This window comes from Cetorhinus maximus, chromosome 11 (assembly GCF_964194155.1).
Source record: "Cetorhinus maximus chromosome 11, sCetMax3.hap1.1, whole genome shotgun sequence".
NCBI classification, from domain to species: domain Eukaryota; kingdom Metazoa; phylum Chordata; class Chondrichthyes; order Lamniformes; family Cetorhinidae; genus Cetorhinus; species Cetorhinus maximus.
The window spans coordinates 62190429-62216939 of NC_135889.1; the positions used below are offsets into that span (position 1 = coordinate 62190429).

General features: G+C 39.8%; 1 protein-coding gene across 5 annotated transcripts in view; it reads left to right on the plus strand.

The window, feature by feature from the left end:
- LOC144686636 (neurabin-1-like) overlaps nucleotides 1-26511 on the plus strand; it is a 112787-nt gene that overhangs the window by 34799 nt on the left and 51477 nt on the right. For all 5 annotated transcript variants that reach the window (XM_078552097.1, XM_078552099.1, XM_078552096.1 and 2 more), the window contains exons 3-7: nucleotides 10156-10288; nucleotides 14228-14348; nucleotides 15334-15438; nucleotides 22297-22435; nucleotides 22696-22839. In XM_078552097.1, the coding sequence (XP_078408223.1) occupies nucleotides 10156-10288; nucleotides 14228-14348; nucleotides 15334-15438; nucleotides 22297-22435; nucleotides 22696-22839 (642 nt within the window). The remainder of the gene's footprint in view (nucleotides 1-10155; nucleotides 10289-14227; nucleotides 14349-15333; nucleotides 15439-22296; nucleotides 22436-22695; nucleotides 22840-26511) is intronic.

The window sequence follows — 26511 nt, forward strand, 5'->3', positions numbered from 1 at the left end:
AGCTTTAGTGCAGAAACTCTTGCTATCAGTTTTTATATTACAAAATAGCTTTCTCTCATACTCTACTTTCTCCCTTTTTTTGGGGTCAGATTTTAAGAACCAGCAAAGAATGACTAATCTCCTGATTTACCACTAATGCTTGCAGATTTGTAGACCTTTAACTTGATACTATCCTTGTCTTCCTTATTTAGCCCATATGATGCATCCTTCTAGAGAGTTTCTTTCTCACTGGGATAAATCTTTGCTGAGAGTTATTAAATATCTCCTTAGAAGTCTACCACTGCATCTCTACTGTCCTACCTTTTATCCTAGCTTCCTGGCTCCCTTTTGTGAGCTCTGCTCTTATACCCTTATAATTACCTTTATTCAGGTTTAACACACTAGTCTTAGACTGACACTTCTCCCCTTCAAACTGAACATGAAATTCTATCCTGTTATGATTGCTGTCACCTAGAGGCTCCTTTACCATGATGTTATTTGATTAGTCCTGTCCTTTTGCTCATCACCAGGTCTAGAATAGCATGCTCTCTGGTTGGCTCTAAAACGTACTGCTCTAAGAAATTGTCCTGCAAACACTGTATGAACTCATTTTCCAGGCTACCTTTGCTAATCTGATTTACCCAATCTACATGTAGATTGAAGTCACCTATGGTTATTGTGGCATGTTTCTTACATGCCCCATTTTATTTCTTCCTGTATAATCTGTCCTACAGTGTAACTACTGTTAGGAGGCCTATAAATTACTCCCACAAGTGACCTCTTGCCTTTTCTATTTCTTATCTCAACCCAAATTATTTCTACACCTTGTCCTTTCGAGCTAAGGTCACCTCTTTACTACTGAACTAATGACATCCTTAATTAACAAAGCTACTCCACCACCTTTTCCTAGCTTCCTGTCTTTGCAAAATGTCAAATGCCCTTCAATATTAATTCCCAGCCTTGGTCACTTCGCAACCATGTCTCTCTAATGGCTATCGGGTCATGCACATTTACTTTTATCTCTACTAACAACTTGAACATGTGAACAAGGAGCAGTAGTAGGCCATTCAGCCCCTTGAGCCTGCTCCGCCATTTAATAAGATCATGGCTGATCTGATAGTAACCTGCATCCCGCCTACCCCTGATAATCTTTCACTCCCTTGCTTACCAAGAATCTATCCACCTCTGACTTAAAAATATTCAAAGACTCTGCTTCCACCACCTTTTCATGAAGAGAGTTCCAAAGACTCTCAACCCTCTAAGTCAAAAAATTTCACCTCATCTGTGTTATAAATGGGCGACCCCTTATTTTTAAACAGTGACCCCTAGTTCTAGATTTTTCCACAAGAGGAAACATCCTCTCCACATCCACCCTGTCAAGACCCCTCAGGATCTTATATGTTTGAACCAAGCCTCTTCTTACTCTTCTAAACTCCAGCGGATACAAACCTAGCCTTTCTAACCTTTCCTCATAAGACAACCCACCCATTCTAGGTATTAGTCTGGTAAACCTTCTCTGAACTGCTTCCAACACATTTACATCCTTCCTTAAATAAATTGACCAGTACTATACATTGTACTCCTGATGTGATCTCACTAGTGCCCTGTACAACTGAAGCATAACCTCCCTACTTTTGTATTCAATTCCCATTCATCCATTTTGTTATGAATGCTGCACATAGGGACTTTGTTAAGGGGGGGAACTGGAAAAGCACTAGAGTGGAGAAGATTGAAAGATTTTTTTTCAAAATCATGGATGGTTCTGATAGAATAAATAAGTGGCAGAAGGACCAAAGAGCAGAGAACACAGACTTAAGGTGACAGGCAATAGAACCAGAGGTGCCATGAGGAAAAGCTTTTTTTAAGCAACCAGTGATTTGTGATGCCTATTAGAATAGTGGAAACAGATTTAATGGTAGCCTTCAAAAGGAAATTGGACAAATACTTGAAAGAGAAAAGTTGCAGGGATATGGGTAAAGAGCGGGAGAGTGGAACTAATTGGATTCCTCTCTGAAAGAGCTGACGCAGATTCTGAAATGATGGCCTCCTCACGTGCTGAACTATTCTATGGTAAAACTTAAAGACATCACGTACAGTTTTTTGATTACAAAGAATTGACTATATATGGATAATACAATATGTATTTCCATTTATACTTGATCTATGGCTTTTCACCTCAAAACTGACATTATTTAATTGAACTTTGCTTGTCCATTTACTGTAAGGTTAAAACCTCTGTAGCTCATAGTTAAAAGAGCAAAGCAGGAAATTCAAATCAGGGTGGTATAGATAGATGGCTGTTGTTCAAATGCTGCCATTTTTTATGGATATAGAAAGGGTATGGAAGGTTGAGAACACATTTAAATATCAATGACTCATGAAATCAGTCTGGCCATCTTTGATGTAAACTGTTTGCAATCCCTACCAGGTGTTCAGTATAGATGATGTAGACTTTTTATAAATGTAGTCACAATTTTATACTGTATTTGATTATAATGTAACAGTTTGACTGAATTTATGCAGTTTGTGTGTATGCCAAGATCTGTAACTTTCCTTCTATTCAGGACAATTACTGTCTAGTGAGAAAACCAAGCAGAACAGTAAGCTTATTGTAATAAATGGACAGTGTAATATAAGGAGTAACAATGCTAGATCTGGTAATGGCAGTCATGTGATGTTCAGTTTTGACTGATATAAAAATCAAACAAAATGAGAAAAATGGCATTTTCAAGTACAAAAATTTTGAATGCTCACAACAGTCTTCCTTCAGGCCTTTCAATTAAAAAGTTACATAAACTTGAACTGAACCTTTGAGCACTTTCAGCAGAACTATTAAGTTAAACACTTCAGTAGAAACTAATCAGTACGACAATCTGCAAATCTGTTTCTTGGCTTCCTTTGGTTGAGGCAGTGAGTAGCTGGGACATGCAGACTAAGAAGGTCCCAGGTTTCATTCTGGCTTTTGTCAAGTTAGTTGAACTCTGCCAGGGCAGTGCTAGAGGCATGACTTCAATGCCCCAGGATTAAGGATAGTGAAAGTGAGTAGCAATCCTACTTTTGATTTGCTATCCAATGATCCTGCCTGGGAATACTTTTGTGGATGTCAGGTCAGGAAAAGATTGGTTTATATTGTGATGCTCCCTGAGATTGAATAGTTAATTCAACTATTGGCCAGTTGAATGATGTTTTGGAGAGCTCCCAGAACCGACAGAACTGCATTCCAGCGTAATTATTGATAGCTTCAGACTTGGAATAAAGAAGCAAAAGCGAGAAAACTGGGTGGAAATTAGAATGGAGGAACCAAAGCTAAACAGTTGAATCGCACACGAAGTAAAACAACAAAATTTTCAAACTAACATTGGATGTGTTCCAGCATTATTTCAAAAACTATCATCCAGCCACAGTTAAAGGTATGGCAAGGTTTTCTCCACCATTCTCATTATATAGATGAACCATTTGTTTTCATTTTACTGCAAACCAATACCTTTTCTGCTACTATCCCTGCTACTGATGAGTTCAAAGTCTTGTTATCAGTTTGTTTTTAAAATGACTATCCTGCTTTATTGTAAATCATTTTTCTCAGTTTAAATTTATTCTTTTTTTTTGTTTAATTCAGTACATTAGTTAAGACCAAATGTATTTCTTTTACTTCGTGCTTTTCCTCTAGTTTCTTGTAATATCCAAAACATCATGTTTTGGGACAATAATCTTGATAATATAATGAAATATTTTTGTGCTTGCACTCCTCTCAATAAAAAAGTAACAAACTATTTGCCATCTAACAAAATCGAAGTACTACTGGTTGAACAATACCAACAAATTCAAGAAATACAGAATTGCAACAGTAGGGTATTTGTGGCAGCTATTTAAAGGAGCCAAGACCGTAGGCAATATAAATATGGCAATGGCTAATGTGACCATGATAAAAGGTGCAATACTAGTTGCAAACGCAAGTGTAAAACCTGCCCAAAGAAACACTGACCTGGATTTTTCCATAGAAATAACAGTAACAGTGCTCACTGTTATTGAGGAGTAAATCAGACAGCAATCTCTGGCATCTGCACATGTGCAGTTAATTGTGGAAATCAAAGTTGCTGTGAGTTCCCCTGCTCCTCCAAAAGTTTTGCTACACTGGTACCTCACTGAGAAGCTCTGCATTCAAATAAAGGCAATGGCCTGATGTCGTGGCACTCACCAGTCAGACTAACTTGCCAGAAAAAGATAGGGCTTATCCATTTAAGTGTAAGTGAATTTGTAATGACTTCATGAATCTTACTTGCTGCTAAGCAAACTCTGGCAGGGAAAGTATACTTTTACAAGTGTGGAGCCCTAGTCTTGCAAGTTTTAATTATTGGAGATTTTAACCAGTTAAAATAATAAAATTTTTGCTGTGCCTCTCCCTCATAATTTTACCTTTTCTTTCTTGTTGCTTTCTTGGCAGTGAATTAATTATTTTAACTGTGCTTTCTGGTTTCAGTAACAATTTCTCATTCTGGTTAAGGGGGGACACACCATTGCTTGCCCTATTTACACAGGTCCCAGATCCCTGTGTCCCTTGCCATTCACCACAACTCTGTTTTCTATCCCTTAGCCAAGTCTCTATTCATGCTGCTGAAGTCCTTTCTGTTCATGGGCTTAAATTTTCGCTAATATGCCAAATATGATGTACTATATCACATACATTTTGGAATTTCATATCCACATCATCAAATGCATTGCCCTCATCTGCCCTCTTTGTTACTTCACTAAAAAGCTTAATCAAGTTAGGCAAACACATTTTGCCCTTATCAAATCTCTGTTAGGTTTGCTTTAAGTCTGTTTTTCCATGTAGCTGTTGATTATCTTCCAGATTATTGTTTCTAAAACCTCCCCACCCCATGATGTTAAATTAATTGGCTTGTAATTATCAGTTTTATCTTTCTCCCCTTTCTTGGAGCAAGGGTATGCCATTTGTAATCCTTCAGTCCTTTGGCACCACCCTGTATTTAAGTAGGATTGGAAGATTGTGCCCAATACGTCTGCAAATTCTGCTCTATTTTCCTCAGTTGCACCCCTAGGATGCACCCCAACTGCACTGGGCGACTTAACTATAATTGCTGAAAGCCTTTCTGTCTTTTTATTTCACCTAGTATCCCAGCCACCTCCTGGCTTTCCATAACTTTTGCAAATACATCTTCATAAAGACTTATTTTGTTACCTCGTCCATGCCTTCTGCCTTCACCAGTAGATCTCCGTTTTGGTTCCTAATTGTTACTACCACTCCTCTGACTACACTTTTACTGCTAATATGTCTGCAGAACACCTTCAGATTCCCCTTTTTATGTAAGCTGCCAATCTTTCGCTTTTCCTTTGTTTCCTTTTTTAATTGTCCTCTGTACATTTTTATATTCAGCCTGATTTCTCCCATATGTTATCAAGCTGACATCTGTCATATGCCCCCTTATTCTACATCCCGCTCTCTAATTCTTTAATCCAGGAAACCCTGGCTTTGGTCGTCCTCCCTTTCCTCCCTGTGAGAATTTACCTAGACCGTACTTGAACTATCGTTGCCCATTACTCCATTACATTCCTCCCTGTCGGTCTTTGACCTTACCTGGGCCGGATTCTTCCTCAATTCACTGTAATTATCCCTCCCCCAGTTAAGTAGTTTTATTCTAGATCGCCCATTGTCCTTCTCCTGGCCAATCTAAATCTTACAATAATATGATCACTATTCCCAAGATGCTTCCTGACCGTGACATTCTCCACTTGACGCAGGAATTGATTCAGGAAATATACTGTCAAATATTAAAAGGCAAAATCTTGAGAACCTGAATCCCCAAATCCCTCTGTTTAACCACATTAACCAGCCTTCCCCCATTAAAAATAAATCACCTCAGACCACCACTGCATCAAACTTAAATTCCTCATCCTTATGTTAACATTCCCTCCATGACCAGCCCCTACCAGCGCTTCCCTGCCCACCCTGCAATATCTCTAGGCTCCTACAGCTCTGCGTTCCTCCAACTCTGGCCTCTTGTGCATTCTCCAACACCTTTCAACCCACCATTGGCAACTGGGTCGGTAATCTAAGCCTTAATCTCTGGAATTTCCTTCCCTAAACATCTCCACATGTCTCTCCTTTTAAGACCTTTCTTGAAATCCATCTCTTTTAGCTTTTAGCCTTTGCATTGAATATGTTTGTATGGCTCAATGTCAATCTTTTCTGATTATGCTCTTTTAAAGTACCTTGGGACATATTCCTACATAAAGGTGCAATATGAATGCAAGCTATTTCTTGCCCTAACATCTGGAAGACAGCAAAGGAGTGTGTTCTCAACTTCAAAAGATAACATCCTTACCTTTTGACTATCATGTAGTGGTTAAGCACTGAAAATATCACAGTGTATGTTGTAAAAGCTAGAATAGGAAAGAAATGCTCAAGTCCAAGAAAATGCTATTAATGCTAAAGGATTAATAAGATCACACATGGGTTATTGTATTCAGCTATGGTTATGAAAGAAAGGATGTATATTTTGGCAACAAAAATTTTGTGAAGGACAACAAAAATGATTTCAGAAAAGGCTGAAAATAGTAAGCAGGTCAGGCAGTGTCTGTGGAGAGAAGAAGGTAAGCTTAACATTTCAAGTCTATGACAGTTCAGTAGATCTTGGAAAAGATGATTCCAAGTTTTGCTAAATCTCTTGGAAGCCAGAAAGAGGAGTAAATAAGCCGAGGACAGGAACTCATTTAAAGTACTTTTATAGCAATATACAAATTATAAAACAAATGATTAAGATAAGTTGGAAGAAAAAAATGTACTTGTATTTGTATAACACTAAGTATTGTCACTGCATCCCAAAGTGCTTCACTACATTAAATTACTTAAGTGTAGTCCCGGTTGCATGGCAAGCACAGCAATCAAAATGTACACAGGGTAGTCCCACAAATAGCAAATGAGATCAATGACTTAGTTGGTCCCTTTTTGATGGTGTCACTTCAAAGAATGTTGGCCAGGAAATCGGCCGAGCTCCTCGTTGTTCCTTGTATAGTGGCATGGAATGTTTTGCATCCATCAAAATAAGCTGGTGGTGCCTTGGTTGAACAGATTGCACTGTTGAGAATGGGGTACTCCCTTGATACTGCACTGAAGCATAAGCCTAGGTCATGTATGAAAGTCCTTGATCAGAACTTAAACCTATGATTTTATGAATGAACCACCATCACTATCCCTGGTTTTGTCCTGTCCTGCCGGCAGGACAGACCCAGCAGAGGTGGCGACACAGTGGTATACAGTCAGGAGGGAGTTGCCCTGGGAGTCCTCAACATCGACTCCGGACCCCATAAAGTCTCATGGGATCAGGTCAAACATGGGCAAGGAAACCTCCTGCTGATTACCATGTAGCCCCCCTCCATCAGCTGATGAATCAGTACTCCTCCATGTTGAACTTTACTTAGAGGAAGCACTGAGGGTGGCAAGGGTGCAGAGTGTACTCTGGGTGGGGGACTTCAATGTCCATTACCAAGAGTGGCTTGGTAGCACCACCACTGACCGAGCTGGCCAAGTCCTAAAGGACATAGCTGCTAGACTGGGTCTGTGGCAGGTGGTGAGGGAACCTACAAGAGGGAAAATCATACTTGACCACATCCTCAGCAATCTGCCTGCTGCAGATGCAGATGACAGTATCGGTAGGACTGACCACCGCACAGTCATTGTGGAGACTGAGTCCTGCCTTCGCATTGAGGATACCCTCCATCGTGTTGTGTGGCACTACCACCGTGCTAAATGGGATAGATTTCAAAAGATTCTAGCAACTTGAGACTGGGCCTCCATGAGGCGCTGTGGGCCATCAGCAGCAACAGAATTGTATTCAAACACAATTTGTAACCTCATGGCCCAGCATATCCTCCATTCTACCATTACCATCAAGCCAGGGGATCAACCCTGGTTCAATGAAGAGTGCAGGAGGGCATGCCAAGAGCAGCACCAGGCATACCTAAAAATGAGGTGTCAACCTGGTGAAGCTATAACACAGGACTATTTGCCTGCCAAACAGCATAAGCAGCAATGATAGACAGAGCTAAGTGATCCCACAACCTAAGCTCTGCAGTCCTGTCACATCCAGTCGTGAATGGCGGTGGACAATTAAACAACTCACTGGAGGAGGAGGCTCCACAAATATCTGATTCCTCAATGACGGAGGACCCAGCACATCAGTGCAAAAGATAAGGCTGAAGCATTTTCTACAACCTTCAGCCAGAAATGCCGAGTGGATGATCCATCTCGGCCTCCTCTGGAGATCCCCAGCATCACAGATGCCAGTCTTCAGCCAATTCAATTTGCTCCACGTGATATCAAGAAGAGGCTGAAAGCTCTTGATATTGCAAAAGCTATGGGTACTGACAATATTCCGGCAATTGTACTGAAAATTTGTGCTCCAGGACTTGTCGCGCCACTAGCCAAGCTGTTCCAGTACAGCTACAATACTGGCACCTACCCAGCTATGTGGAAAGTTGCCCACGTGTGTCCTATACACAAAGAGCAGGACAAATCCAACGTAGCCAATTACCGCCCCACAAGTTTACTCTCCATCATCAGTAAAGTAATGGAAGGGGTCATCAACAGGGCTATCAAGCGGCACTTGCTTAGCAATAACCTCCTCACTGATGCCCAGTTTTGGTTCCGTCAGGGCCACTCAGCTCCTGACCTCATTACAGTCTTGGTTCAAACATGAACAAAAGAGCTGAACACCTGAGATGAGGTGAGAGTGACTGCCCTTGACATCAAGGCCGTATTTGAGTGTGGCATCAAGGAGCCCTAGCAAAACTAGAGTAAATGGGAATCGGGGAAAACGCTCCTCTGGTTGGAGTGACAACAGCACAAAGGAAGATGGTTATGGTTGCTGGAGGTCAGTCATCTCAGCTCTAGGACATCACTGCAGGAGTTCCCCAGGGTAGTGTCCTCAGCCCAACCACCTTCAGCTGCTTCATCAATGATCTTCCTTCCATCATAAGGTCAGAAGTGAGGATGTTCACTGATGATTGCACGATGTTCAGCACCATTCACGACTCCTCAGACACTGAAGCAGTCCATGTCCAAATGCAGCAAGACGTGGACAATATCCAGGCTTGGGCTGACAAGTGGCAAGAAACATTCACGCCACACAAGTGTCAGGCAATAACCATCTCCAACAAGAGAAAATTAACCACCGCCCCTTGACGTTCAATGATATTGACATCACTGAATCCCCCACTATCAACATCCTGGGGGTTACCATTGACCAGAAACTGGACTGGACAAGCCACATAAATACTGTGGCTACAAGAGCAGGTCAGAAGCTAGGAATCATGCAACAAGTAACTTACCTCCTGACCCTCCAAAGCCTGTCCACCATCTACAAAGTACAAGTCAGGAGTGTGATGGAATACTCCCCACTTGCCTGGGTGAGTGCAGCTCCCACAACACTCAAGAAGCTTGACACCGTCCAGGACAAAGCAGCCTGCTTGCTTGGCACCACATCCACAAATGTTCACTTCCCCCACCACCGACGCACAGTAACAGCAGTGTGTACCATCTTCAAGATGCGCTGCAGAAATTCACCAAGTCTCCTACGACAGCACCTTCCAAACACACGACCACTGCCATCAAAAGGACAAGGGCAGCAGATAGATGGGAACACCACCACCTGGAAGTTCCCCTCCTAGTCACTCACCATCCTGACTCGGAAATATATCGCTGTTCCTTCACTGTCGCTGGGTCAAAACCCTGGAACTCCCTTCCTAGCAGCACTGTGGGTACACCACATGGACTGCAGCAGTTCAAGAAGGCGGCTCACTACCACCTTCTCAAGGGCAACTAGGGATGGGCAATAAATGGCCCAGCCAGCGAAGCCCACACCCCTGAATGAATTTTTTAAAAAGCTGACACTTAATATTCATGGTTGAAACAGGCAAGTAGAGAAAATAATTTTAAGTGCCTTGTACTGTATATTTATATAAATAATGGAGGTTATTCTAAAGAAAACAATTGATTGTGGGGTAGTGTCAAAGCATTTTTGGTCAATATCCTGGTAATTGTTAAGCTGCTTGGTGTAATTACAATAAGAAAGTTTTGGAGGGGATCTGAAATGAGTTAATTTGATATGAAATGACCCTGTGGAACACACTTGCAATGTCACTCTACTTCCTCTTTTTCAGGTTTATAGCACCTACTCAAATGATGACTATGATAGGCGTAATGAGGAAGTTGACCCTGTGGCAGCATCAGCAGAATATGAGTTGGAGAAAAGAGTGGAAAAAATGGATGTTTTTCCAGTTGAAATTGAGAAGGGTGGGTATTTAAGTAGCTGTGTTGTTTGATGCTTTTCTGTATCTGGGTGAAGTTTCAATTTTTATTATTTAAAAGAAACAAACTTTGTATTAAAAAAATCCTTGTCAATCTGTATTCTAAGTATGCCAATTAATAGTTGCAATTAAAAAGATATTTAAATCATTTTCAATACCTTTATTGGATACTATCTATCTAAAGCGAGTCTGTTTATTTTCTCACTCATTCAATGTTCACATTCTTAGACAATGTACTCCAATCTTTAGCGGAGAAAGCAACCTGCATCATTGCACAAAGTTGTGACGGTGTTCTATTAGGTGACGTGAAGATTTATTTAAATATGTAGGTTATATTCTATTTAAAGAATGAGGATGTCTTAAATTTTGATTGGGAATTAAAAAGCTCTATTTGTTTTATTATTTTCTCTACATCAGTAATTTCCGAGGAGAAAATAAAGGAATATAAAATACTCTGTCTGCCAGTGGGGATCAAGGTTTGAATAGCTTTTATGTGGCCAGTCCTACGCTCAATGTTTCAAATTTGCAACCAAAATCTTAAGGCTCAGCACTATAAATCAAGTTTTCTTAAAATACTAAGCACAGTGCTTCTATTATTAATAACTTTCTATCTACACAATGCAGCCTGTTCCTTATCCAACCAAAAATCTGTGCGCTAAACTCACAACTGAACCTTACTTCATAGCCTTAAAAGATGGTGTCACAACTTTAATCTCCTTCTTCTAGAATTAACTTTTTAACCCATCTGCCTTCCCACATCTGTCCTCATCCTCAGATTTTCCTTAAAATCTATTTAAAGATAAAATCACTTCAATTATGAGAGAAGATGTTATGAGAGGTAGGCAGGCACTGGAGACTTTGAGTAGAATTAAGAAATAGAAAAGGATTTCAGACTAATGTAGAAGTTGTATATAGGACCCTTGACAATAGCTGTCAAATTGTAGTTGCTACAAATGCTGAGGTTAGGCAAGCATGTAGTAAAGACTTGAATGGAGTATCTTAACCTTAATATAGATTGCAAAACAGACTAGCAAATGTCAGATACGTAGTGAATTTTTTGAATAAGTGTGGGATAGTTTTCTGCAACAATATGCCCTAGAACTAACAAGGTGGGTGTGCCATATTAGATTTAGTAATGAGACAGATTTATTTAACAGCCTAATGGTGTGTAGATATTTATCTAATATCAATAATATGATTTAGTTCATCATAGTGTTTGAAAGGAGGAAATGCTGAACAATCAAGTAAGGCTGACTTTAATGGGATGAGATAGAGACTGTCTACAGCAAACTGAGTAAACCTGTTAATGACTGAAGAGCTGTTTAAAGAAAGAATTTAATGTGATACAGAATTGGTTTAATCCGCAAAAGGGCAAGAGTTATATTTGCTAAATAACACTGCCATAGACAACTAAAGGGGTAAGAGGCAAAATAAAAGAAAAAAACATGCAAAAATGCAAAAAATAGCATGATCCTCACAAATGAGAAAGATGCAAAGGACTGTTAAGTGTGACAAAGCAATTGTAAGAGCTACAAAAAGGGAGTAGGAAAAGAAATTTGCAAAGGATATTAAAATTAACAAACTTTTACAATTGCATTAAGAAAAAGAGGGTGATCAGAAACAATGTAGGCCCCATAAACTGATCGTGGTGATGATGTCAGTGAAAATAAGGAAATGGCAGCCGTGCTGAATAATTACTTTGCATCAATGTCTACAGTAGGGGAAGAGGTCAGCATGCAGAGCATCCCATGAAAACGATTATTGAATCAGGATCAAGGGCCCAACAAAATTAACAAAAGCAAGATAACAATAATGGAGAAATTAATGGCACTAAAGAGCAGCAAATCCCCAGGAACAGATGGTTTCCACCCAAGATTTTAAAAGAAGTAGGTGAGAACATTGCAGACGCCCTAACTATAAACTTCCATAGTTTTCTCGATTTGGGAACTGTTTCTTTAGATTGAAAAATTGTGCATGTCATTCTGCTATTTAAGAAAAATAACAGGGAAACCAGGGAATTGTAGATTGGATAGCCTAACGTGTTGTCAGGAAATTGATGGACCCTATAATTAAAAATAGGGTGATTGAACACCTTGAAAATTTGCAGTTGACCAGAAACAGCCAGCATGGATTGTAAATGGTAGGTCATGCCTGACGAATCTGTTTGAATTTTTTGGAGAAGTGACTAAAGTAATGGACAAGGAAATGTCAACGGCTGTTATTTATATGGATTTCCAGAAGGCATTTGATAAAGCCCCTCATAAGAGACTGTTAAAATTGAAGCTAATGGAATTGGAGGCAAATTATTGAACTGATTAGGAAATTGGTTAAGCAGCAGGAGACAGAGAATAGGGATAATGGGCAGGCACTCTAATTAGTGTGATGTGACTAGTGGTCTCCTGAAGGATCTATGTTTGGCCTCAGCTATTCACTGCGTTCATTAATGACTTTGATGACTCAAGGACATGCGGTATTTCCAGCAGTGTAGATGGAAGGGCAAAATTACCAAGTGATTGATAGATTAAGTGAATGGGCAAAACACTGGCAAGCGGCTCTGAATGTAGGCAACTGTGAGTTTGTCTACTTTGAACATAAAAGGGATAGAATAGAGTACTTTGTAAATAGTAAAAAGCTAGAAACAGTGGAAGTCCAAAGAGACTTGGGGTCTGGGTGAACAGATCATTAAAATGCCATGAGCAGGTACAGGAAATATTCTCAAAGGCTGTTGGACTGCTTGCCTTTATATCTAGGGGATTAGTATACAAATCATACTTCAGCTTTACAAAGCCCTGGTTAGTCCTTACCTGGAGTAACATGAGCTGTTCTGACAAATCACACCTTGGGAAGGATGTACTTGACTTGGAGGAAGTGCAGCATAGATTTACTAGATATGACCTGGACCCCAAAAGTTAATCTAGAAGGAGGGTTTAATCAAACCAGAGTTGTATTCCCTGGTGTTTTAGAAGGTTAAGGAATGATTTGATTGAAGTTTCCAAGATATCAAGGGGAATAGAAAATGTAGACTGGGAGAAGGAAAATATTTCTGCAAGATGGGAAGTCTTAAGACCAGAGGCCATTGTCTAAAAATTGGAGCCGGTCCCTCGAGGAGTGAAGTTAGGATACATTTGCTCATGCAAAGGCTAGTAAAAATTTGGAACATTCTTCTGTAAACAGCAATTAATGCTAGGTCGGGGGAGGTGATGGTGTAGTGGCATTGTCGCTGGACTAGTAATCTAGAGACCCAGGGGATTGCTCTGGGGACACAGGTTTGAATCCCACCATGGCAGATGGTGGAATTTGAATTCAATAAAAATCTGGAATTAAAACGTCTAATGATGACCATGAAACCATTGTCAATTGTTGTAAAGACCCATCTGGTTCACTAATGTCCTTTAGGGAAGGAAATCTGCTGTCCTTACCTGGTCTGGCCTACATGTGACTCCAGACCCACAGCGATGTGGTTGACTCTTAAATGCCCTCTGAACTAGGGCAACTCGGGATGGGTAATAAATGCTAGCCAGATCAGTGACGCCTATATCCCATGAACGAATAATTTCTAAAAATAGTTAATTTTGTGACTGTGATTGATAATACCTTTCACAAAAATCTAAGGGATATGAGGCAAAGGTGAGTATATGGAGTTAGGTCCAAGATCAACCATGATCTCATTGAATGGTTGAATAAGCTCAAGAGTCTAAATGGCCTACGCCTGTTCCTATACTCCTATTTCTCTGATATTGGCTTAAGCGCTATTACCTAACACTCCCCCCACCCCACCCCCCCACTGCATCCTGATTTCTTGACTGTCACCCATCCCTTTTGAAGCACATTGGGATACTTTGCTACTTAAAAGATGCTAAATACATGCACGTTAGCATTGTCTTACAACATATCAATGCTGTTTATAAAATCATCTGAATTTTAGGCGAAGGTGGTCTTGGAATTAGCATTATTGGAATGGGCGTTGGAGCAGATCAAGGACTTGAAAAGCTGGGGATTTTTGTGAAGACTATCACTGAAGGTGGAGCAGCATATAGAGATAAACGGTAAGATGTTAACCAGTTAATTTATTGCACTTTTTTTGTGGTTTCTACATTTGAATTTATAAGAACATAAAATCCATAGATGTTGCAGCATCTATGAAACATTATTAAGAAATTAAGAATAAAGCATGCACATTCTTTACAATTGATGTAGAAGTTCAATTTTTATGTCAAATATGTTATACCTTTTCACTGACTTATTCTGTCCTGCTTTCTAGTTCTTCCATAAAGTATTATGATTTTGTTTACCTTAAGTTTGCATACCATTTTCTGAAATGAGACTAGTAAATTAGTATATCCCTGTATAAATTTGCATAGGAGGTATCTACTTTCAAGATATTAATACTTGAAAGAGCAAAAATCATTGCAGCAATTGTTAATTTCAATCCAGCTTCATTCAACTGTTATAAACCTATCGTTTAAAAGTATATTTTTCTCATTCCAACAGAAGTTCAATTAAAGCTAAGAAAGGGATTCCAATTTTAATATTACCTTGGAAAATAATCTAAATATATACTGTTTTTGTTGTATTGTATTGCTATAGTGCATTCTATTGTCTTTCATTGATGCTTCTTAATTATAATTGCCATTAAAATTTGATTCCTTCAGTGTATCCACTTTAATTTCCATGCTACAGATATCATTTACTTCCTTCCATCTTTGTTTTAGATATTTTCATAATTGCTAAACATGTTTATAATTTTCTTGTGACTCAGATTAGAGTGTAATGCACTTCAATACAGCAATGTATGAGTGTCAAAACCTGCAGGATTAGTTATTAAAAGAATTGATTGAAGTGAAAGCAGCACTTTTCATGCAGTTTGATTAGCCTAAAATATTTGAGGAAATCTACCTCATTGCACAGAATCATACTGACATGGTATCCTTATCTGTAGCTTACTTATTAGAGCTGCTTGAAATTTACGTGCAAGTTGAAATATATTGTATCTTAGAACATATGTACATGTGTTCTTGTTTTTAATTACAGAATCCAAGTAAATGATCAGATAGTTGAAGTAGATGGTGTTAGCTTGGTTGGCGTTACACAAATCTTTGCAGCTACTGTATTGAAGAACACTAAAGGCATTGTTAGGTAAGTGGGCATAATAAGTGAAATTAAGCACTGGTTATACACCAACACTGATCCTTTTCATTTAGGATTTAATATAGATATATTAGTATGATACAAGTGCCTGGATAAAATTGGAGAGTGGATGTCACTCAGTATTTTCATGTCAGTACCATTTAATTTTCCTTTTACTATATTTATTTAATTACCCCTCTGTTACATTATTGCATTTGTTTTCTCCCACTATAAACAGCAGTCATAAGATAAAACTGGAATAACTTACTATGTGAACCAAACCTTGTAAGTGACTTAAGAATGCTAGGGGTCCATAAATAAAACCTAAACAACAAAAATTGTAACTGGACTTCCTTTCATTAGACACTGCACTCCTTTCTTTCAAAAATAGACACGCTGTGGGAAATGTAGCACGTCAATAAGTACTAACATCTTGTTCATCCTTTTGTAATGAAGATGACCATGTTCATCATCAGGGGTATTTGTTAGCTTCCAGTAAGTATGTAGGTGATTGCTAAGGCCGACCTGCGATCGGAGGTTCTGCTGCAGGATAGGATACCGCAGATGACTGCGTTTTGGACAGGTTGCTGGCTTGGAATTTACTCTCCTTGCATTTTCTCCCTGCCTGTAATTTGTGCTTGCTTTTGGAGGAGGCTGCACCCTTTTTTATTTGTACCAAGTGCAGCGATCCTGGGTGACCTTCTCCTAGAACTTGAAGTTTCCATCAAAACACCTAAGTGAAGCCTTCAGAGTGTCCTTGAAGCGCTTCCTTTGACTGTCATGAGAGCGCACCCCAGACTGGAGCTCTGCATAGAAGATTTGCTTTGGTAAGCGGGTATTAGGCATTCTGGCTACATGACCAGCCAAATCAGTTGTGACTATCTCAATATGGTGTGGATGCTTGGCATACCAACTTGAATGAGCACTTCATTGCTGGTATTTTGTCCTTCCATATTATTTTCAGGAGCTTTAAATGCGGTTCGTGTGAAAATGGTTGAGCTTCTTGCCATGACACTAGTACACAGCCCTAGACTTGCATATGTAGAGCAGAGTGTGCAGGACCATTGCTCTGAAGATTTTCAGTTTGGTAGGCAGACTAGCTCTTCATTTACAGATTGTAAATGAAGTCTGTCAAAGGCTGCACTTGCTTTGGCAATTCTAATGTGTCTCGTCATCAATAGAGACAGCTCGAGAGAGTGTGCTGCCAAGAAAAGCGGGTTTATCAACTGCCTCCAGGTTCTGGTCATGGACTGAAACCTTGGGTTTGGGATAGAGCTTTCCTGGTGCAGGTTGCTACATTACTTCAGCTTTCTTCACGCTGTTCATAAGGCCGAAGTTGTCGCATGCATTGGAGAACGAGTCCGTGTCACTTTGCATGTCCAGCTCTGAACTGGTCGCTAGTGCACAGCCATCAGCAAACAGGAAATTGTGAAGCATGTCCTTGGGGATCTTGGTCTTTGCCTGGTGTTTCTCAGATTGAGCAGCTTCCCTCCATGTAATATCTGATTTCGATGTCAGGATCACCCATCATGGAAGGCATTGGAGAACATGGTGGAGAAAAACATGCTGAAGAAGATTGGTGCCGGTACACAGCCCTGTTTAACTCCATCAATGGGAATGGGTCAGAAGACTCACCATCATCCAGGACACGTGCAAGCATGTTGTCATGGAACTGTTGAACCATTGAGATTAATTTCTCAGAGCAGGTGAATTTCCCCATTCCATTCCAAAGGCATCCATGGCTGATTGCGCCAAAGGTCTTGGTCAGGTCAAACGTGGTCTAGAAGTTCATGTTCTGTTCCTGGCATTTCTCCCGGAGCTGTCTAACTGCAAACACCACACCAGTGGGTCCTTGACCTTTTCTGAAACCACACTAGTTCCGTGGCAGCAGACCCTGGTCAAAGTGTTGCGCTAAGTGGTTCAGAAAGATCCTGGTGACGGTTTTGCCAAGGAGATAGAGAAGAGTCAAGCCTCTTTAATTGTCTCCAAGATTGGCAAGTTCCTTTCCACTTGTACAGGTGGACAATGGAGGCATCTTTGGATTCTTATGGGATGCTTCCTTTAGACTGAAAGAGCTCACTGAGCTTTTTGACCAGGCATTGATCTCCAACGTTATGTACCTTAGCTAGGATAGCATCAGTTCCTGGAACTTTGCCACTAGACAGGTGTTTGATTGCGTTATTCATTTCTAAAAGCTGGGGGAGGTCATTAAGACAGCAGTGTATGGCAACCAGTAACAGCCTGTTGATTACTTCATCGTTGATGGGTGAAGGCCATTTGGGGACATGGTTAATGTACTCTGCCCATCTTTCCAGAATTTGGGAAATTTTTTTGTGCATTGCTGACCCATCAGCACTGAGGACTGGTGATGAACTGATAGACTGGGGACTGTAGAGTGATTTCAGAGCATCGTAGTGGTCTGCATATGACTGAAGTTTGTCTGCTTTCTGATTTAGCTAAGTGCCTTGCATCTGAGCTTGCATCGGAGAGTTCTGCAGGTGTTTCGGTAGGCATCATGCTTGGATAGTGATGACATATCATTGAGGTAAACCCTGTAGAGATGATGTTCCTCTTCCAAAAGTTTCCAGATTATCTCATGGTTTGATGGAAATAAATCTTGATGCTTACAAGAGATGGGGCCAAGGGCCTCTAGAGCAGTAGAGTACACTATATCCCTGAAGGTCACCCAGTCATCCTCAATGCAGTGAGCGTCCATTTTCTGTATATAGAGGTGACTCTCATTTCTGTGAAAGAGATTCCTTTATGACTGCCTGTTTGAACCTTGAGACATTGAGATGCTTTTTTATCCTCTCACAGACTGTGGCATTGCTGGCTAAGCCAGTATTTGTTGACCATCCCTAATTTCCCTTGAAAATGCTGTTGGGGAATCAGGGGAATAGATCTTGATGCGAGCTTTGAAATGATAAGATGGTGGTCAGTCCAGCAGTCAGCTTTTGTTACGTGCAAATCCTGCCTGTCCCTCTGCCTGGTGATCACACAGTTGATTAGAAGCCAATGCATAGAACAGGGGTGCATCCAAGATGTCTTGTGATTAGGAAGATGAAAAACTATGTTGGTGGTTATGAGTTCATGCTCAGCACATCTTCAGCGTGGAGAGACCATTGCTGTTATAACTGCCAACCGCACATTTTCTGATGATCCCTTCCCACGTCAGATGATCTGCACCAACTCTTGTGCTGAAAGCACCAAGCATGATTATTCTGTCTGACTTTGGCACAGTAGCAATTGAGTGGAGGTCATCTAGAATTTATCCTTGATGACTTCAGAGTTGGTCATGGTAGGAGTGTGTACATTGGTGAGAGTGCTTGGCTGTTGCCATGCAGGGAGAATTTAAGCACTGTCAAATGATTATTAACACCCTTGGGAAGGCAAGTCAATTTACTGATGAGATGGGTCATGACAGCAAAGTCCATGCCAACTTTGCTCTGTTCTTCACTCCAAAAGAATGTGTAGCCTGCACCAATCTTCTTGAGCTGACTCTCCTCAGTAGATAAATCTCGCTGAGGGTGGTGATCTGAACGTTGTACCTAGTCAGTCTCAATTGATGTGAGCAGTTCCTCACTTGAGTCTGTCGACTGTGGCCAATGTCACCTATTTTGTGATTGACTTAGGACCACATTGATGGGATCCCTGCCAGCTGCGGCTTGCCAGCCAGGGAGGTGAGCAGTGTGATCCTGAAAAGGGCTGCCAAGTAGCTCGGGCCTGCCGAGTTCCAGCGCTGCTTCCTTCTAGAAAAAGAACCCTACGGCCTGAGACATCTGTGTCCAGCTTTGCGGCTACAGCACACAGTGAATCCACAACTTCTACTACGTCACTCACCCATTGCCACAGGACTTGTGACAGATAGATGATGGATGACAGATAATAGAAAGATGAACATGACTTGCATGTGAATTAGATTATAGTGAGGGAGAGCTGTTGTTTGCTAACAGTTGCTTGGTACCACAGATGAGAGCTGGATGAAAGTGAGGGCCAAGACAGGATGAGCCACTCCAAAGAGTTTGGCAAGTCTGCCTGTGAAAGGTGGTAACCCTCCCTCACACCCCACATACTAATGTGCTGTGCTACAGAGTGGTTGAATATTCTGAGATCTTGTATAGAATGGTAACGGCACAGAAGGGGGCCATTAGGCCCATTGAGTCGATGCCAGCTCTCTGCAAGACCAATTTTGCAAGTCTTCTCCTGTTACCCTACAATTTTTTCTCTTCAGGTCATTATCCATTTCCATTTTGAGAGCCATGATTGAATCTGTCTATCACCATTTTGGGCAGTGTGTTCCTGAAAGTACCATTCGTTGCATACAGAAGTTTTTCCTCACACCACCTTTAGCTCTTTTGTCAATTAGTTGAAATCTGTATCCTCTGGTTCTCAACCTTTCTGCTAAAGGGAACATTTTCCTTCTACCTACGTCTAGACCCCTCATGAATTTGAATGCTTCCATTAAATCTCCTCTCAACCCCCTCTACTCTTAGGAGAACAGCCCTAGCTTCTCTATTCTATCCACATAGCTGAAGTCTCTCATCTCTGGAACCATTCTTGTAAAAATTTTCTATACCCTCTTTAAAACCTTCACATTCTTCCTGAAGTGAGACACCCAGAATTGGTCACAATTACTTCGGTTGAGACTAAACTAGTGTTTTAAAAGGTTCATCATGATCTCCTTGCTTTTGTACTCTATGCTTCTATTTATAAAACTCAGGCTTCCATGTTTGTGAAAGGGAAATCATGTTTAACCAATTTATTGGAGTTCTTTGTAGGAGTCACATGTGCGGATAAAAGGGAAATGGTGGATGTACTGTACTTAGATTTCCAGAAGGCATTTGATAAGGTACCACATCAAAGGTTATTGTGGAAAATAAAAGCACATGGTGTAGCGGGTAACATATTGGGATGGATAGAAGATTGGCTAGCTAACAGGAAACAGAGGGAAGCCATAAATGGGTCTTTTTCTGTTTGGTGGGACGTAACAAGTGGTGTGCACAGGGATCAGTGCTGGGGTCACAACTTTTTACAATTTATATACATGACTTGGATGAAGGGACAGATGGCATGGTTGTTAAATTTGCTGACGACACAAATTAGGACATGAGGTTGGCTACAAGTTGACATAGGTTAGGTGAGCAGGCAAAGATCTGGCAAATCTGGTATAACATGGGCAAGTGTGAAATTGTCCATTTTAGCAGGAAGAATAAAAAAGAAGCATATTATCTAAATGGTGAGAGATTGCCGAGCTCTGAAATTCAGAGGAATGGTATGCAGGTACAGCAAGTAATTAGGAAAGCTAATAAAATGTTATCATTTATTGTGAAGGGAACTGAGTACAAAAGTATGGAGGTTGTCCTGCCACCTTCAGCGTTGTACAGGGCACTGGTGAGACCACATCTGGAGTATTGTGTACAGTATTGGACTCCTTATTTAATTAAAGATGTAAATGCGTTAGATGTAGTTCAGACAACGTTTACTAGACTAATACCAGGAATGGATGGGTTGTCATATGAGGAAACGTTGGACAGGTTAAGCTTGTACCTACAGGAGTTTAGAAGAGTAAGAGGCAACTTGATTGAAACATATAAGATCTTGAGAGGTTTTGAGAGAGTGGATATGAAGAGGATGTTTCCTCTTGTGGGAGAATCTAGAACTAGGGGTCATGGTTTTAAAATAAGGCATTGCTCATTTAAGACAGATGAGGGGAAATATCTTCTTTGAGGATTCTGAGTCTTTGGAACACTCTTCCTCAAAAGGCAGTGGAAGCACAGTTCTTAAATATTTTTGAGGCAGAGCTCGATAGTTTCTTGATAAGCAAGGGGGTGAAAGGTTATTGGGGGTAGGCAGGAGGTTACAATCAGATCAGACGTGATCTTATTGAATGGGGAGCAGACTTGAGGGGCTGAGTGGCCTACTCCTGTTCCATGTTTGTATGTGCCTTTTTAACCACTTTTTCAACATTTTATGCACATACATACCTCGGTTTCTCTGTTCCTGTATCCCCTTTAGAATAGTATCCATTAGCTTCTTTTCTCCCTCTTCATTCTTTCTACCAAAAAGAATCATTTTGCACTTCTCTGCATTAGATTTCACCTGCTACATGTCGGTCCATTCCACCAATCTGCCCTGCCTGTGTCCTCTTGAAGCCTATTGCCATCCTCCTCACTGTTCACTACTTCCAAATTTTGTGTCATTTTGAAATCATTTTGAAATTTTGCCCTGTACAGCCATGTCTGAATCTTAATATATATCAAGAAAAAGCAGTGGTTTTAGCACTGACCCCTGAGGCACCCCACAGCATACCTTCTACCAGTCTGAAAATCAACTGTTTACCGCCATTCTTTTTCCTGTCACTCAGCCAACTTTGTATCCATGCTGCCACTGTCCGTTTTACTCCATGAACTTTGCTGACAAGCCTGTTATGTGGCACTTTATCAAACACCTTAGAAATCCATAGGCAGCATATCAACCACATTACCCTCACAAACCTCTGTTACCTCAACAAAAATGTCAACCATGTTAATTAAACATGATTTACCTTTAACAAATTTGTGCTGACTTTCCTTAATTAATGCACACTTGTCCAAGTGACTGTTAATTTTATCCTGGATTATTGTTTCTAACAGCTTCCTCACCACTGAGGTTAAACTGATTGTGTTGTAGTTGTTACGTTTGCCCTTACACCCGTTTTTTGAACTAGGCTGTAACATTTGTGATTCCCTAGTTCCCTGGAACCACTCTCATATCTAAAGAGGATTACATATATATTACTAATGCATCAGGGAGGAGAAAAGCAAATGTATTATGAAATATGTGAAAAATCAAAGGTATAAGCAAAGAACTGTGAAAATGTTTATACAGATTCCGAATTGGTCGGGAAAAACCTGGACAACAGAGTGAAGTTGCCCGGCTTATCAGTGAAACATTAGAACAGGAAAGATGCCAGGAGGCACTTTTGGAGCAGCACTGTACTCGGTATAGTACAAGTGATAATGAGCAGGTAAGCTGATTCATCTTCTCATTGGTGTACATGTGATACTGAGTTTTATTTCCTTGCTGCTGTTACTTTACCAGAATTATCAGCATGGACTTAAACCACAATGTATTTTTGTTTTGAGGATTTTAGCCAAGATGAAACTTCCATGCAAACAGTTAACAGTTGATAGAAAAGGCAGCACTTAACATGACCACTTACCTAGTTAGAAGTGGTCATGTGAAGTTGCTTGGCATTTTATGTTTATCGCTTTGATTTTTTTTAAGTCTGAAGAGTTTCCTGAAGATGAAAGTCTGACTGCAAATGAAGATGGAGCTGGAGGGACAGTTGAAGTTTCTCAACAACCTGAAAATGAAAATCTAGATTTACCATCGGACATGGATTCACTACTTGCTCTTAAACTGAAAGAGGTAAATAAATTGCATTTAGCCTTGTGTATTTCACATTTTCCGTTACTCTGAAACATTAGGGTCCAGATCTTTTGCACCATTACACTGCCTATACTTGGTGATTCATCAACATGGTGTCATACTATATACGCATTTACTATGGGCATTTTGATTTTTTGTTTTGAGGAGATGAAATACATGTATCTGTAATGCCTATTTCACAAAAACATGATTAAATTCATACATTGAATTATCCTTTGTGCCATTTAGCACCTTTTAGTTTTTACCTTAAAGTTAGCACCTTAAAGTTTTTATTTTAAGGCCTTGGCCTCTCCCAAAAACCTAGGTTTGAAGTTTATATGTTTGCCTGCAGCTGAGAGTTGAACTTCAATTGTGTAGGCTGAATGAGTGAACCATACCTAAGTTCCCAAGGTGTTTCTGTACTCACCATCAGTTGTACTGAGGCATGTTTTTCCCTTAGCTTCTAGTAGTTTCTACTGAAGTATTTCAAAATTATTTGAAGAAAAACTGGAAGAAAAAATTCAAAAACTTTACTGAGGTAAAAGTTCTATGGAGTGTTATTTTGAAAAACAGAGGATATGTACTTCTGAATACGTGAGAGTTTTAGTTTGTGTACTTAAATTTTAGAAAGCGAAGGAGAAAGATGAATCATATAAGAGACTGACAGACAAGGTTAAGGTGAGAAAGTGTGCCCTGTAATGCTGCTGCAATTAAAAAAAACACAGTTGAAACCATGTTTTGCTAATCAAATAGGCAATGGCTTACACTTCAGACTCTAATTTTTATAATGCATGAGAGAGAATGTAAAAGTTAGAAAGAAAGGCAGATTTTTTCATTCTAATTTGATTTTTAAAGAAAAACAAAAAAGCAAACCGACCTCTTTAAGGAAACAAAGCAGGCCTCTCACCACCCACCCTTGGAGGTAATAACTGGGAGTGGAATGAGTGTTAAGAGTGAGATGAATTACAGCAGAGGATAAGTTCAGAGGGTGAGGTAGGAGTAATGATGGGGTAGGAAGGGGTTTGCGATACAATGAAGGGGGAGGGGTGAGGCAAAATACAGCTGACTGAGGGAGATGATGGGAAAAGAGCTGCTGTGGATCACATTTTTCCTGCAACCTCCACTCCAAATGCAGTTTATAGCCGTTGGTGGCTCCTTTACCTGCCATGGCACTCACCACCTCCCATTTGAAAGGAAAGAATAATAAACCAAAGAGAAGCAAATAGATCAAATTAAGGGAGAGAAATAGACAGAAGTCGAAGTGCAGAGATAAGATACAAGAACTGCAAAAAAAAAACGTAGGTAAGAGAGTGACCATATTCACTGACTTACAATTTGCAATGCCATTAAACATTGACTTATGTTTAAACATCGGAGTATCAATAAGTAACAGTTTCTGATAATATAAATTATATTAAAATTTTGCATTTGCATGTGCTTTTCTGTTGTCACATTTGTGTCAATTTGTTCCATTTATAATGAAGTTGCCTATTTAAAATTATTATTACAGCCTCCCACCAGTAATGACAATATTGTCTGTTTTTCATCTAGCTGCTCGACATTTAATGTAGAGAACTTCCTATGCTCCAACCAACTTTGATTTACTGCTTCCTAAATTTTTATACAGGACGGTAGTGGCACCAAAATCGCATATAGAATAGAAAAGCTGGCTTACTGCTGATTTCCCATCCATCCTAATTTTTGTGTGGACCTGATCCAGGTGACTGGAACTCTCATCTGAAACATGTGTATGCTAATTGGGGTTGGATGATTCAGTTAGGCTCTCCAATGCTGTTTTTGCACCTGCCCAGTTGTAATTACCATTTGTTGCTTTTGATCCACAAACATGGATGAGTCCAAGTCAGGTGGCAGTCTTTTCCAGTGATGTTTACAGGGCTGTTCAGCTGTTTTTCAGTAAAGCTGTAGAAGGTTTTGATAGACATTTTGCTAGCTTTAGCCAATTTCTAAGGGCTTGTAGTTACTGTAAAAAGTTCTGAACTGTTTCAGGAGCTTCTGGCATTGCACTTATTTCTTTGTGGCGCCTAGTAGCCCATTGAAGAGTGTTTTGGCTGAACATTTTTTGAATGTTATGTATGTACCACCTGTACTAAATTTATTGGTCTTGAGTCTGTCAGTGACCTCCATGCAAATGATGTCAGTTATTAAATTTGGTTGTAAAACCTCCCATGATAGGTGGAAAGCTAATAATGTCTTCTTTAGGGAATGTTTCCATAAAGTAATTACTTAGTATGGTAACTATTTTGAATTGATTCTCAGTTATGACCTTTGCAGCCTTAAGGTACTTTACAATGTTCCATTGATAAACTTTTTGTTATAATAATGGAACAGTATGTTGCCTTTGGCTTCTTCACTTCTACTTGTTTCTAGTATCTTCTTTGCATTTGGGTAACTTTTTAACGTTTTTCACAAGTTTCTTTATTCTTAGTTGTGTCTTTTCCCTTTTTCCCGACTGGCTGTAGGTTTTCGAACTGGAGTGGTTAGACTCTAGTTAATTTCTCTCTATTAATCATTAGATTGTTGGGCTAGCATGCTATTTAAGTTCCTGTTATGATTAAATGTGCTCTGCAGCATTAGCTATTTTCTTTATGTAGCTAGCACTATTTCAGATTTCAGAATAGAAACATTCTTTTCCTCTTGAGTGAATTTTTATTTCTGGGCATCCCTCGACAAAAATAAAAACGCTGGTTTGGACTGTTCTAATCAATAGTTGATTATTACACGAGATGGAGGTGATAGAACCACAATTATATCCAGAATATAAAAAGTACTTCAAAACTACACAAGGTTGTTATTCCATATTTCTCACAAAAAATTAAAATAATTGTTTTAAAATCCCATATTTCAAGAGTTGGGTTTACCATGATCTATTATATTAGACTTTTCAATATAGTGTTTTTAGTGACATTTTTGGCCTGGACTTTGCAGTTTAAATGATGTTGATAACTGTCAGAGTTTACCAATATTATCTTGTGAAACAGATTTCAATTTTGTGCCTGTTAAACTTGGAAATCCAAATGCTACTGTCAGTGATTCCCTGCTCTTCCACAGGATGCATTGTCAAAGACCCCGCAAATGGCAATCTTTAGAGCTAGTTGAACTGACCAGAACTTCCTTTTTTATACTCTAATATCCCCGAATAGTTACACCTTGTTTATGAGGTGTGATTGGATTTTTAATAGTGCACTAAGTCATAACTATTGTTGAGCAACCTCTCTGACCCTGGAAAGCTAATTTTATATTTGTGGAATGTCAGTTTTGCATTTTGATAGTTTCATAGTTTAATATAGAAAAACTTTTAAAGTTTTGTTTTTAATATTTCAATTTTAAAATGCCTATGTCCTAATCTTAATTTTTTTCTCTGAAAAATGTCTAAAAAATTGAAGGATAATCAGTGAATATTATTTCCTGATTTGCTGTCTGTAAGAATTCTTCAATGTGATTGGCTGTTTTACCCTGCATGAGGACATCACTGTTGTTGGACACCTGGAGGCCACCTTGTCTTGGCACCAGATTCAAATTTACATCAGGAAAAGTGAAATCCACACCAGAGATTTCTAGACAGCATTCTTCGAGATCAGCAGCGAGTGTTGTTATTACACCAATGAATGCAAAATTTGGTCCATTGTGTTCAGCAGGATCATGGGATTTACA